Source organism: Oncorhynchus mykiss, chromosome 9 (assembly GCF_013265735.2).
Source record: "Oncorhynchus mykiss isolate Arlee chromosome 9, USDA_OmykA_1.1, whole genome shotgun sequence".
Taxonomy (NCBI): Eukaryota; Metazoa; Chordata; class Actinopteri; order Salmoniformes; family Salmonidae; genus Oncorhynchus; species Oncorhynchus mykiss.
The window spans coordinates 28,608,314-28,623,176 of NC_048573.1; the positions used below are offsets into that span (position 1 = coordinate 28,608,314).

Below are 14,863 nucleotides of genomic sequence, written 5' to 3' on the forward strand. Positions count from 1 at the left end.
CGAGGGCAGAAGAAGGAGGGGGGCACAGTAGGAGGGTCAGCTGGAAGAGCCAGCTGTAGTGTGTGTGTGTGTGTGTTGATATAAGGAGCTGTGTGCAACCAGCGTTGAGCGATGCCCTGTTGTGCGGCGGCGACTGAAGCGAGGAGGGTGACCATGGCGATGCCAGACCATAAACCACCCCAATTAACGTCACAAACGTCCAACTGCAACATTCTGCCCACAACGCAACAGATTATGTGGTTGTTCCCTATATCCTTCAATGACACTCAATATATTGCATTTGCTGATGACCATTGACATTCTATGGAATAGTAAACTCGAGCATACCTGCGCTGCACACAAACTGTGTCCGGCGGTCCATGTCCGCAGTGCATCCACTAACCAGCCTGTCATTGGTCCAGGTCTGCAGTATCTTATGCCCATTGGCTCAGTCAACACGCAGAGTCTGGGTGGGATCTATCATCAGACATCAAAGTGGAGCAGGCTACTGCTTGATCCAAAGAACGCCAGAGCTCCCTCAGAAGCCTGGCTCGAGTTTCTCAAACAGATATGATGTCAGATTACATAGGCTTTATGATATATGGTCTAGATGAGTAGTTGTAGTACACATGTGGGCATCATATGATGGCTCAATACAGCCTGGTTATGGGATGGATGATGACGACGTGCTCTCTAATTTGCGTAAATACACCAACTGGTTTTCCTGTATTGTAAGGGTGAGTTTGGGTTGTGTTTGTAGGTTGCCCATCACTTAGGCTACACAATGGTGGAAAATAAACAATGTGGGTACAAAAACATTAAGAACACCTTCCTAGTATTGAGTTGTGGCAACTGTTTTGCCCACAGCACAGCCTCAATTCATCATGGACTCTACAAGGTTTGGAAAATTGTTCCACAGGGATGCTATCAAAGGTTGACACCAATGATCCCCACAGTAGTGTCAAGTTGACTGGAGGTCCTTTGGGTGGTGGACCATTCTTGATTCACGCGGGAAACTGTTGAGAGTGAAAACCCCAGCAGCGTTGCAATTCTTTATGCAAACTAGTGCTCCTGGCATCTACTACCATACCTGGTTCAAAGGCACTTGCATATTTTCTTGCCCATTCACCATCCGAATGGCACACATACACCACGTCTCAATTGTCTAAAGACTTAAAAATACTTCTTTAACCTGTCTCCTCCCCCTCATCTACACTGATTTGGAGTGGATTTAACAAGTGACATCAATGAGGGATCATAGCTTTCACCTGGATTCACCTGGTCAGTCCGTCATGGAAAGAGAAGGTGTTCTTCATGTTTTATACTCTCAGCGTAGTTATGTATTGCTATATTTAGTTCCTGTATGACATTTTGAGTGTGTCTTAATAGAATAGTAACACATTTTGTTATGGAAAATGCAGGCTATTTAAGGTGAGAGGGAAAAACATCTGGTTTATGTTCTTGTCCTGAGTTTGTAGTTGTGTGTATTTGACAGTGTCTGTCTGTCTCTCATTTACAAATGGTGTCTGTAGCACACCCACCCCTTCTGCTGTGTTTAGTCTGGGGACGTGACAGCCTTTCAACTCAGGACCAGCGCCCCACACACACACACACACACACACACACACACACACACTGCCTAGGGCCTCTATCATCGGAGTGACAGGAGAAGGCAGAGTAGTGTTTAAGGACCTGTCAGACATCAAGACACACACACACACACACACACACACATAAAAAACAACAACAAAAAAGAAGGGTACAGTTGAAGTTGGAAGTTTACATACACCTTAGCCAAATACATTTAAACTCGGTTTTTCACAATTCCTGACATTTAATCCTACTAAAAATCCCCTGTCTTAGTTCAGTTAGGGTCACCACTTCATTTGAAGAATGTGAAATGCCAGAATAATAGTAAAGAGTGATTTATTTCAGCTTTTATTTCTTTCATCACATACCCAGTGGGTCAGAAGTTTACATGCACTCGATTCGTATTTGGTAGCATTGCCTTTAAATTGTTTAACTTGGGTCAAACGTTTCGGGTAGCCTTCCACAAGCTTCCCACAATAAGTTGGGTGAATTTTGGCCCATTCCTCCTGACAGAGCTGGTGTAACTGAGTCAGGTTTGTAGGGCTCCTTGCTCGCACACGCTTTTTCAGTTCTGCCCACACATTTTCTGTAGAATTGAGGTCAGGGCTTTGTAATGGCCACTCCAATACCTTGACTTTGTTGTCCTGAAGCCATTTTTCCACAACATTGGAAGTATGCTTGGGGTCATTGTCTATTTGGAAGATCCATTTGCGACCAAGCTTTAACTGATGTCTTGAGATGTTGCTTCAATATATCCACATAATTTTTCTTCTTCATGATGCCATCTATTTTGTGAAGTGCACCAGTCTCTCTTGCAGTAAAGCAACCCCACAACATGATGCTGCCACCCCCGTGCTTCACAGTTGGGATGGTGTTCTTTGGCTTGCAAGCCTCCCCCTTTTTCCTCCAAACATAACGATGGTCATTATGGCCAAACCGTTCTATTTTGTTTTTCATCAGACCCGAGGACATTTCTCCAAAAAGTACGATCTTTGTCCCCATGTGCAGTTGCAAACCGTAGTCTGGCATTTTTATGGCGGTTTTGGAGCAGTGCCTTCTTCCTTGCTGAGCGGCCTTTCAGGTTATGTCGATTATAGGATTCGTTTTACTGTGTATATAGATACTTTTGTACATGTTTCCTCCAGCATCTTCACAAGGACCTTTGCTGTTGATTTGATTTGCACTTTTCACACCAAAGTACGTTAATCTCTAGGAGACAGAACGTGTCTCCTTCCTGAGCGGTATGATGACTGTGTTGTCCCATGGTGTTTATACTTGCATACTATTGTTTGTACAGATGAACGTGGTACCTTCAGGCGTTTGGAAATTGCTCCCAAGGATGAACCAGACTTGTGGAGGTCTACAATTTTTTTTCTGAGGTCTTGGCTGATTTCTTTTGATTTTCCCATGATGTCAAGCAAAGAGGCACTGAGTTTGAAGGTCGACCTTGAAATACATCCACAGGTACACCTCCAATTGACTCAAATTATGTCAATTAGCCTATCAGAAGCTTTTAAAGTCATGACATCATTTTCTGGAATTTTCCAAGCTGTTTAAAGGCACAGTTAACTTAGTGTATGTAAACTTCTGACCCACTGAAATTGTGATACAGTGAATAATAAGTGAAATAATCTGTCTAAACAAGAAGTAGATGTCCTAACTGACTTGCCAAAACTAGTTTGTTAACAAGAAGTTTGTGGAGTGGTTGAAAAACAATTTTTTTATGACGCCAACAAAGTGTATGTAAACTTCCGACTTCAGCTGTACTTGTTTAGTCCTTGGCTATGCCCCACATCTCTCTAGAATTTAATTTTAAAAAGCTATTTTCACATCAGCTGTTGTCACCAAGTCCTTATACATGTAAACACAAGAAGGGACAAAACATGGATGAAACCAAAGTCCATGTAGTCTTTCTAAACAATAAAATGGAACAGAATTACATAAAATAGGGATTGAAACCCAGCCTAAAGTCCTCATTCTCTCTCTAGAAAAGCTATTTTATTTAAGGAGTAACATTAAAAATAGACTGATATGCAGACCCGTATGACCCACCAACATTAGATAACTATACAGAAATCCCTACAATTACTGAGAAAAGTAAATCGAGTCAATGATGAGAGAGTAGTCTGATTTAAATTATAATTGAACCTAGAGGTTTGCCATGAACCAAGAGATTTTGAGTTAAAATCTCAAGTGAGGGTCATGTTGAATAATAATGACTGTATAAATGGACATGCACAATGTAATCATGTATGTCAACGTGTGTAAAATATTTAAGTTGAAAACGTATGTTCAAAGCAAGGTTTGTGTCTGTGTGTGTACTTTAAGGTACTGCTTAAGTCATTTTTTTGGGCGTATCTGTACTTTACAGATACTATATGTTTTACAACTTTTACTGTTACTCAACTACATTTCTAATGAAATCAATGCACTTTTTCCTCATAAATGTTCTCTGACACCCAAAAGTACTCGTTACATTCCGAAAGCTTAACAGGACAGGAAAATGGTCAAATTCACACACACATCAAGATATCATCCCTACTGAGTCTGATCTGACGGACTCACTAAACACAAATGCTTTGTTTGTGAATTAAATAAAGAGTGTTGGAGTGTGCCCCTGGCTATCCGTAAATAAAAAATACAATTGTGTCCTCCGGTTTGCTTAATGTAAAGAATGTGAAATGATATATATACATTTACTTTTGATACATAAGTATATTTAAAACCAAATACTGTTAGACTGTTACTCGATTATTCTTTTACAGGGTGACGTTTACTTGAGTCATTTTCTATTAAGGTATCTTTACTTTTAATCAAGTATGACAATTGGGTACTTTTTCACCACTGGTAACCAGTTGCACAGCACTTTTTTTTTTTACCCAAATATAATCTATAGTTGAATCAACATTTGAGAAGTTTTGTCAAGTTAGAGGTAAGTTTGGGCCAAATATATTTTTTTTTGTTAAGGTAGCATGGCTGTGGAACCAGTTCCTTAATAATAATTTGAAGCAACTTGATTTTTGTTGTTGTTGCAGTGTACCAGCAAGAAGGTGCTAAATAAGGGTCTGTTTGAAAGGGGGTCATATAAACATTGCCTTAGATTTTTTTTTTTATATAGGTAATATACCACACTTCCTGTCTGAAATGGGTATCTGTCTCTCTCTCCCCCCTCCTCTCTCAAAGGATAATAAGATTACAACAGGAATGTGTGAAAGCTGCTGTTTGTACAGCTATAGAGAAAGACTCCCAGTCTTCTCCATAGCTGTGAGAGTAAAATATGGATGTGTTTTCTAACCTCGTACATGTCTCTGGCAGACAACGGTATGCACCAATCTCAATGCCAGACGCACTGATCAAAGGTTTAGGCCACCATCCCCCAAACTGTACATCACTATCATTAATAGAGCTGTCAAGGGGGTCCTTCGGGCTTTTACAGGGCCTACTAGATGTTATATCATCGTAGGTGTCTGGCAAAAACAATACGTCAATTGAGACTATGTTCAAATCACTCTACTGCTGTGTGCTGAACATTCCAAACCGTTTCGCGAGCTGTCAGTCAGATTTCGCATGTGGAGGGGATGCGGATAAGTGCCTTACCATTTGCTATGACATAATGCATTACTCAATAGGTGTATATCAAAATATACCACCCTAGAAATGGTATTGCTCCTCACAGAGTTCAACTGAACTGATTTTTGTTTTAATGGAATCATTCAAAACACACAAGTATGGTCTGTGAGGAATTATGCCTTTGCAGGGGTTAAATGATAGTTTCATCGTGAGTGTGTGTTTTTCCGTCATAGTGGGAGGCCTGGGGAATTCTCTACGGAACAAACCACATATAGGACCTCTGATTATATCCTTAGCTAACCAACCATAACTTCTAGGGGGCCCGTCAATGAACGTCCACTATTTAGAGTACATATGTCGTCATCAGCAATAAGACATGCTTATTACACGCTGTTTACATGTTTATTACATGTTTATTACATGTTTATTAGACATGTTTATTACACACTCTGCTGGAACTGACAGGGCTGAACCATGAAAGACGGGAGGTGTGTTCTCTTTATCTACAGAGGAGTTCTGTACTGATGTGCAGAGCCTAACACTCATATCACCGCCATAACTCGACGTGAAGCGATCCATACCCTTCTCTCCCTCCCAGTGAGAGACACACACACACATCCAGCTATGCCTTTATATGGGCTGTGCCTATTGTTTGTCTGCGTAGAAGGTTAGCGAATGTATATGTTCCCAGAGCTGCAAATGAACTTTGATGGCAGGGAAGATTCCTCAGGTCTAATGCCAGTGCCAGCCTCGGTTGGGCAACTCGTAATCATGATGTCTACATTCTGCTTTGGATACGTCAGTTAGCTTGCGTTTGTTTCCCAAGAGTCTTTGAATGCTGTTGAAACGGTAGAGCCTACAGAGAGTGTTGACATCGACTTGGTCATAACCACATTATTCCGTTACACCTTTGCTGGCCATGAGTATGATGCGTTAATAGCCTGTGTGTTTGCGAGCGTGTGTGCTGTCTAACATTCTATCGTTTTGTGTCCTGTGTCTTTCTGCAGCCATGGAGGAGTTGGTGTGTGAGCTGCGTCTGTTCCTGGACCTGCTGGACAGGGAGTATCTGAGTTCTGGGGTCAGGGAGAAGAAGATGCTCATCTCCAACATCCTCCACAGGGTCCTCAACGCTAATGGTCAGAATCTAAACACAACCTTTACACAACCTTACGGTCAGACCTACAACCATCACATAACCTTTACGCACGACCTCAGTCCGCTCATTTCCAACATTCTGCATAGGGTACCCAACGCTAAAGGCCAGAACCACAACCTTCACACACCCTTTGTCCACTTCAACCACATAATCATTACACAACCTCAGTTCAGTTAAGGTCAGACTCCCAACCACCGCACATCAACTATTACACAACTTTAGTCCGTTCAGTTCACCTCAATCCCTATTATATGTCAATCTGATCCATTTTATTGTTTTAGAAACATAACATGGATGAAACCAAATTCCAATTATTGTCCCTTGTGTTTTACTTTGCCGTCTTCCACTGTCTCTAAAATCTATTTTTATCGCTCTCTTCCTCTCAGAGCCCTCGTTCAAGTCAGAGATCCACAGCAGCCTCCCGGCCCCCCCTCAGATGCCCCTCCCAGAGATCCCACAACCCTGGCTGGTAAGACAACCTCACATCACCTCTGACCCCTAACCTCTGACATCACCACCTTTACATCACTTTACCCTTCACTGACTGGGCATGGTAGTCTACTGACTGGGCATGGTAGCCTACTGACTGGGCATGGTAGCCTACTGACTGGGCATGGTAGCCTACTGACTGGGCATGGTAGTCTACTGACTGGGCATGGTAGTCTACTGACTGGGCATGGTAGCCTACTGACTGGGCATGGTAGTTATTTGTACTGGATCAGATCATAACACAGCCAATAAACTTGATTGATCGCTTGATGATGTTTATTGTCATTCAAGAGGAAATTCCTTCCACATTCTTCAACCACAAGTAACTTGACACATTTGAGACATGTTGCGTGAGCTCAAGCCAGATCGCATGCAGTACTCTGTCCCGTGAAAGTCACATCCAATCATATTAGAGGATGTTGTAACCATTTGAAGTGTTTCAGGGTGTTTTAACAGTCTCTTCTAAATCAGTAGGAAGGGTAGTTCTGAGATCGATATGTTTCTGCTTTCTCACCACCTCCCAACCCCTGACACTCATCAACAACACATAAGCACGGTTTAATATATGTGGATGTGTGCTGTGGCAACAGAATGCGCGTGTGTGTGTGTGTGTGTCATTTGTCTCCGAGCGGATGCGTCTGATCGTATCCGGGTGTGCCATGCTATCCCATCAACCCCCTTCACCATGACAATGACCCACACCTTGTTCTACAAAGCTGTGGTGAGGAGTGTGTGAGACAACGCACACACATCCGCATAGCTTCATTTTTTGGACATTTCAGGACTTTTTGGGGAGTACAAATGTTTGACCATTAGAAAAAAATCCTATTTTCCCCGACCCTAAAGCCTAACCCTTAACCTAACCCTATCCCTCAAAGTCTTAACCCTAACCCTTAACCTAACCCTATCCCTCAAAATCTTAACCCTAACCCTTAACCTAACCCTATCCCTCAAAATCTTAACCCTAACCCTTAACCTAACCCTATCCCTCAAAATCTTAACCCTAACCCTTAACCTAACCCTATCCCTCAAAATCTTAACCCTAACCCTTAACCTAACCCTATCCCTCAAAATCTTAACCCTAACCCTTAACCTAACCCTATCCCTCAAAATCTTAACCCTACACTAGAACTCAAAATAGCATTTGAACAAATTCAGGACATTCAGTGAATTGTTAGGACATTGGGGTCCTGATGATAAGGTAGGAAAACGAGTACACACACACACACACACACACACACACACACACTCCCTTACAGTAGAGTTTGTAATTAGAACCATCCTATCTCTGTCCTCCTCTCCTGACCCTAGTGTGTGTCTGGACTCTGGAACTCCTGGCTGCACTTCCCGGAATACTTTGAGAGAGGAGGAGGAGGAGGGGGTGAGGGAGGGGTTACAGGGTCATACAGTCAATTTCTCTCTCTTCCTCTCCCTTTGAAATTACCATTCATTATATTGCAATGCTGCCCTCTGGAAAACTGTCCAAGTAGCTGTGGTGGTTTTTTTTCCAACCGTCTTTGGTTTCAGTTCACAAACATTTAATCTCGCTCCAATGTTCTCTCCCCCTCTCTCTCTCTCTCTCTCTCTCTCTCTCTCCCTTGGTAACTCTGTCTTCTCCATCCCTGTAGGTAATAGTGCATGTTAGAGAGAGAGGGAGGAATAATAAATGTAATAAGAATTGAGACTCAAATCCCATTATTGTACCCCTCCCCCTCAGAACAGCCTCAATTTGTCGCGGCATGTACTTGACACGGTGTTCGAAAGCGTTCCACAGGGATACTGGTCCATGTTGATTCCAGTGCTTCCCACAGTTGTGTCAAGTTGGCTGGATGTTCTTTGGGTGGTGGACCATTCTTGATACACACGGGAAACTGTTGCGCGTGAAGAATCCAGCAGCTTTGCAGTTCTCGACTCACTCAAAACCGGTGCGCCTGGCACCTACTACCTAACCCCGTTCAAGGGCATTTACATATTTTGTCTTGTCCATTCACCCTCTGAATGGCACACAAACAATCCATGTCTCAATTGTCTCAAAGCTTAAAAATCCTTCTTTATCCTATCTCCTCCCCTTCATCTAAACTGATTTGAAGTGGATTTAACAGGTGACATCAATGAGGGATCATATAGTAGCTTTCACCTGGATTCACCTGGTCAGTCTAGTATGTCATGGGAAGAGCAAGTGTTACTAATGTTTTGTACACTGAGTGCATTCTAGATAGAATAAGCATAATAACATCCTTTAGCAAGGTCATCTAACATGCTAACACAGACCCTCTCAGTCACTACAGAAGAGTTATGAGGGTCACATGGGTGGCATTTAGTTAGGTTCTCTTAGCGATTAGCAGAGAAAGAGACTGTTGATAGAGGCAAGGACCGCTGTCGCTAAGAATTGTTATTTGTGCCAGGGCAGTTGACTTTTATTGACCCTTTCCCCACAGCGTGCGCACACACACACACACACACACACACACACACACACACACACACACACACAGGCTCTAATATCATTAGGGGTCAGGAGACCCTTACAGGATATCTGTTAATCAGATAGACAAAGATTGGGGCATTTTATTCCAACCAGCCAAATCAACCTCACTTTGAACCACCCAGCAGGCTTCCCCTCCTGGGTGTGTGTGTGTGCGTGTTAGGGAAAATGTATGAGAGAGTACTGTGTGTGTATGCTCAAGAGAGCGACAGCATATTGGAGGTGTTCATGTGACGATTTCTTCACCACTGCAAACATTTTTGAAACCTGAGGCCTTGAATGAGCTCAACCCCATTAAGAGTTCCCTTCTCTTGCTCATTCCCACACAGTAGCCCCAGTCTTCTGTGATTCCAGTCTAACACTGTCCTCAGTCAGGGCCAGACAGGAATGCAGGGATCAATGAAATGGTTGTTCATCAACACAGTGTCACGACCCTATCCCACTCCTGTTAACACGCAGACTGTAGAATAGAGGGTGCTTAGTGCTTTTCTTTACCTCGAGAGTAGATTAGTAAACAAGGGTACGGCCCTGTAGCCTGGTTAAACCTGTGAAACCATTGTTTCACTTGGTGAGTACAGGTCCCAGTCTGGTTTAACCAGGCTAAGGGCTCTCCAGGTCACATGGTCAGGGTGTCAGGTAAAACTCAGAGCCCTACTTCCAGGAAATGAAAACAATTGTGAAAGGTTAATGTCGGTTGTAGACAGAGTGAGTTTCTTGAGGCTGCAGGGGTGAGGATGGAAACTGTTCCATGTGTAGAGAGGGATCTGGATACTTAGATCTCTTAGTTTTTTTATTGGAAACATAAAATGAACTCAGCAAAAAAAGAAGCATGTAAATATTTGTATGAACGTAACAAGATTCAACAACTGAGCATAAACTGAACAAGTTCCACAGACATGTGAGTAACAGAAATAGAATGTGTCCCTGAACAAAGGGGGGGTCAAAATCAAAAATAAGTCAGTATCTGGTGTGGCCACCAGCTGCATTAAGTACTGCAGTGCATCTCCTCCTCATGGACTGCACCAGATTTGCCAGTTCTTGCTGTGAGATGTTACCACACTCTTCCACCAAGGCACCTGCAAGTTCCCGGGCATTTTTGGGGGGGAATGGCCCTAGCCCTCACCCTCCGATCAAACAGGTCCCAGACGTGCTCAATGGTATTGAGATCCGGGCTCTTCGCTGCCATGGCAGAACACTGACACTCCTGTCTTGCAAGAAGTCACGCGCAGAACGAGCAGTATGGCTGGTGGCATTATCATGCTGGAGGGTCATGTCAGGAGGAGCCTGCAGGAAGGGTACCACATGAGGGAGGAGGATGTCTTCCCTGTAACTTATAGCGTTGAGATTGCCTGCTATGGCTGCAAGCTCAATCCGATGACGCTGTTACACACCGCCCCAGACCATGACGGACCCTTCACCTCCAAATCAATCCCGCTCCAGAGTACAGGCCTCGGTGTAATGCTCAATCCTTCGACGATAAACGACCATCACCCCTGGTGACACACAACCGCGGCTCGTCAGTGAAGAGCACTTTTTCCCAGTCCTGTCTGGTCCAGCGACGGTGGGTTTGTGCCCATAGGCAACGTTGTTGCCGGGGATGTCTGGTGAGGACCTGCCTTACAACAGGCCTACAAGCCCTCAGTCCAGCCTCTCTCAGCCTATTGCGGACAGTTTGAGCACTGATGGAAGGATTGTGCATTCCTGGTGTAACTCAGGCAGTTGTTGTTTTTGTAATTCAATTTTGTAATGACTTGGTGCTGCCTATCTTGGCCAGGACGCTCTTGAAAAAGAGATTTTAAATCTCAATGAGCCCTTCCTGGTTAAATAAAGATTAAATAAAAAAGAAAATGAAAGTCGTTGCCATCCTGTACCTGTCCCGCAGGTGTGATGTCCGGATGTACCGATCCTGTGCAGGTGTTGTTACACGTGGTCTGCCACTGCGAGGACGATCAGCTGTCCGTCCTGTCTCACTGTAGCTCTGTCTTAGGCGTCTCACAGTACGGACATTGCAATTTATTGCCCTGGCCACATCCTCATGTCTCCTTGCAGCATGCCTAAGGCACGTTCACGCAGATGGGCAGGGACCCTGGGCATCTTTCTTTTGTTTTTCAAAGTCTGTAGAAAGGCCTCTTTAGTGTCCTAAGATTTCATAACTGTGACCTTGATTGTCTACCGTCTGTAAGCTGTTTGTGTCTTAACGACCGTTCCACAGGTGCATGTTCATTAATTGTTTATGGTTCATTGAACAAGCATGGGAAACAGTGTTTAAACCCTTTACAATGAAGATCTGTGAAGTTATTTGGATTTTTACAAATTATCTTTGAAGGACAGGGCCCTTCTTTGACCTTCAGTCACTGGCAGTACTCTGGGTATACACGCACACTCACGCACTCTCACTAAGTGCAGGGGCTTCTTGAGTCATTTTAAAAGTACCTTTAACTAGTGTTGTCACGATACCAGATTTTGGACTTTTATACCCAGTTTAGTATATTAATACTTGATACTGAAATTGTACTCAATAGCAAAATGATACTCGATGCTGAAACAATACCAGGGCAAAAATAAATAACATATTAGCTAAAGACACAGAATAACCACTGGGCTTTACTTTTTTTAAAAACATTGAACAAAATGTTGATAACTGGTAGAACAAATATAATATATTCTATATTCAAATTCTTGCAAAAAAAAATAACACTATATTAAATAACAGAATACCTTACATTTTTCTTATGCCAAACCAATTATGTCTAAATCTTTTTTTAAATGTAGCTTGATACATATCAGTGTTAATTTGATAATCTATGGCCATAATATTGTGTCAAATGACATTCATTAGACATAATTCATTACAGCTAAATAATTGAATGTATTCAATGAATAGTTTAGTTCCAAAACGACACAAAACACACTTTGAAGCTCGTTAGATCAGATCGTCTATAGGCCATAGAAAAACAATGGATTTTACACATCATAGTACTATTCTCAGAGTGCAATTCACTTCCCAGGGTGCAACGCTTCGCCCAGGGCTGCTGGCTGGCTAGTGGCTACTGTCCTTTTTGAGTTGTCTAATCATATTATAATGCTCACAAATGTCACGCTGAATATATTTTCATGTCATTGTCACTCAAAAATAATTCAAATTTTCATAGTTTGACAACGCTACAATGCAAATGTCATATGTCATTTTTTAAATTTGTTTTAATGTTTTGGAACTAACCCTCCCTTGCACTGCTCTGCTTTGTAACACCCTTTGCTTAGTTGTTTCGTGGGCTGCTCTGTAATACATGTATTCCCATAGTTAGCTTCTGCAGCCAGTGTTGTCAACAAGGGATGATGTTTCCCTTTGAAGGAGCCATGCTGTCTGCATTTTCTCTCCCTTTGCTTGCTGCTCAAAAATGGCTTGCGCAAGTGCAGCCTGGCGAGCTATACAGCCCCCTTGAGAAGATTCAGTCTAATGACCAGACAGACTCGATCCTCACAATGCCGATGTGACGCGAGACACATTTGACAGAAGTACTACAAGTAACAAAATGTTTAATGTTCTTGTATTGGAAAAGTATAGCAGTTTTGGTATACACTGCAACACTATCCAACCCTCACCTCATAAATCTGTGTATCAGACAGAGGATGAAGGGGAGTTTCTTTACTCTTGTACTCCCATGTTTCACACACGCACACGCACACGCACACACACACAGCTGGCCGTGATTAGGCAGTCATAATTGCCATTAGGCAGTCATAATTGCCACCAGGCGTTCAGATTGACACAGACTGACTGAAACCTCGTGGGAACAGTCCATCCTATCTCTCTCCGTCTCTCTCTATCTCTCGCTTCTCCCTTTTTTTCTCTCGGCTACGCTCCCTGTGGTGTTTCAACAGCAGGGTTTCAGTCTACACCTTGACCCTTACCGATAGCCATCACACAGGGTGTTAGGCATGTACATGTGCCTCTATTTGATGTCATTACTTTGAGCCAGATGAATGGCCCAGCCTCAGTTGCTCTCAGATACATTGCATGGAGTGTGGGTTTGAGAGTGGTGCTGCTCCATCCCAGTTCGATGCAGGAGAGTATGGGGCAAGCCTAGCCAGGCCTGCTGCTGAGACAAATGAATTCCATCTGTGTTGATGTTGGCGAGTCCCCCCCCCCCCCCCCCGACCCCCCCCCCACACCTCACCTCCTCCTCTCCCCCAAATCAACCCATCCACCCCCTACACACATTTTCATAGAGAGCCACTCATACACACACATTTTCTCTTTCTTGTTTGCATACACACGCCGGATATACACATATTTGTACGTGGACATACAGAGATACACGACCAAAAGTCTGTGGACAGCTGCTCGTCCAACATCTCATTCCAAAATCATGGGCATTAATATGGAGTTGGTCCCCCCCCTTTGCCGCTATTGAAGCCTCCACTCTTCTGGGAAGGCTTTACACTAGATGTTGGAACATTGCTGCAGGGACTTCCATTCAGCCACAATAGCATTAGCGAGGTCTGGCACTGGTGTTGGGCGATTGGGCCTGGCTCGCAGTCGGTGTTCCAATTCATCCCAAAGATGTTTGATGGAGTTGAGGTCAGGGCTCTGTATAGGCCAGTCAAGTTTTCCACAATGATCCCGACAAACCATTTCTTTATGGACCTCACTTTGTGCCCAGTGGCATTGTCATGCTGAAATAGGAAAGGGCCTTCCCCAAACTGTTGCCACAAAGTTGGAAGCACAGAGTTGTCTAGAATGCCATTATTCCTCCTCCACCAAACTTTACAGTTGGCATTATGCTTTCGGGCAGGTAGCGTTCTCCTGACATCCACCAAACTCAGATTCATCCATCGAACTGCCGGTTGGTGAAGCGTGATTCATCACTACACTTCGCGGCTGAGCTGTTGTTGCTCCTAGATGTTTCCACTTCACAATAACAGCACTTACAATTGACCGGGGCAGCTCTAGCAGGGCAGAAATTTGCCGAACTGACTTGTTAGAAAAGCGGCATCCAATGACGGTGTTACGTTGAAAGTCACTGAGCTCTTCAGTAAGGCCATTCTACTGCCAATGTTTGTCTATGGAGATTGCATGACTGTGTACTCGATTTTATACACCCGTCAGCAATTGGTGGGTCTGAAATAGCCGAATCCACAAATTTGAAGGGATGTCCACATAGTTCTGTGTATACAGTCAGAGCATATACACTATCTTCCTCATACACACACAACCACACACTCCGTTCTCCAGTCCACTCGGTTATCCACTCCACTCCGCCTGGCTGTGTTTGTCTCTCTGAGGCAGACGAGCTCCATTTGTGTTTAATTTGCCTTTCTCTCTCACTCTGTCTGTGTCTGTGTCTGTGTCTGTGTCTCTCTCTCTCTCTCTCTCTCTCTCTCTCTCTCTCTCTCTCTCTCTCTCTCTCTCTCTCTCTCTCTCAACCTCTCTCTCTCTCAACCTCTCTCTCTCTCTCTCTCTCTCAACCTCTCTCAACCTCTCTCAACCTCTCTCAACTCCTAACTGAGACAACTCGCTCCTCCTCCTCGTTTCCTCCCCAAGCGCTCGTTAAGATAAATATGTGTCTCGGCCGAGGGCTTTGTGTCCGAGT

General features: G+C 43.7%; 1 protein-coding gene across 4 annotated transcripts in view; it reads left to right on the forward strand.

Annotated features, from left to right (window-relative positions):
- Positions 1-14,863, forward strand: part of LOC110531878 (actin filament-associated protein 1) — a 109,866-nt gene that overhangs the window by 54,545 nt on the left and 40,458 nt on the right. For all 4 annotated transcript variants that reach the window (XM_036987777.1, XM_036987778.1, XM_036987776.1 and 1 more), the window contains 2 exons: positions 6,147-6,275; positions 6,682-6,764. In XM_036987777.1, the coding sequence (XP_036843672.1) occupies positions 6,147-6,275; positions 6,682-6,764 (212 nt within the window). The remainder of the gene's footprint in view (positions 1-6,146; positions 6,276-6,681; positions 6,765-14,863) is intronic.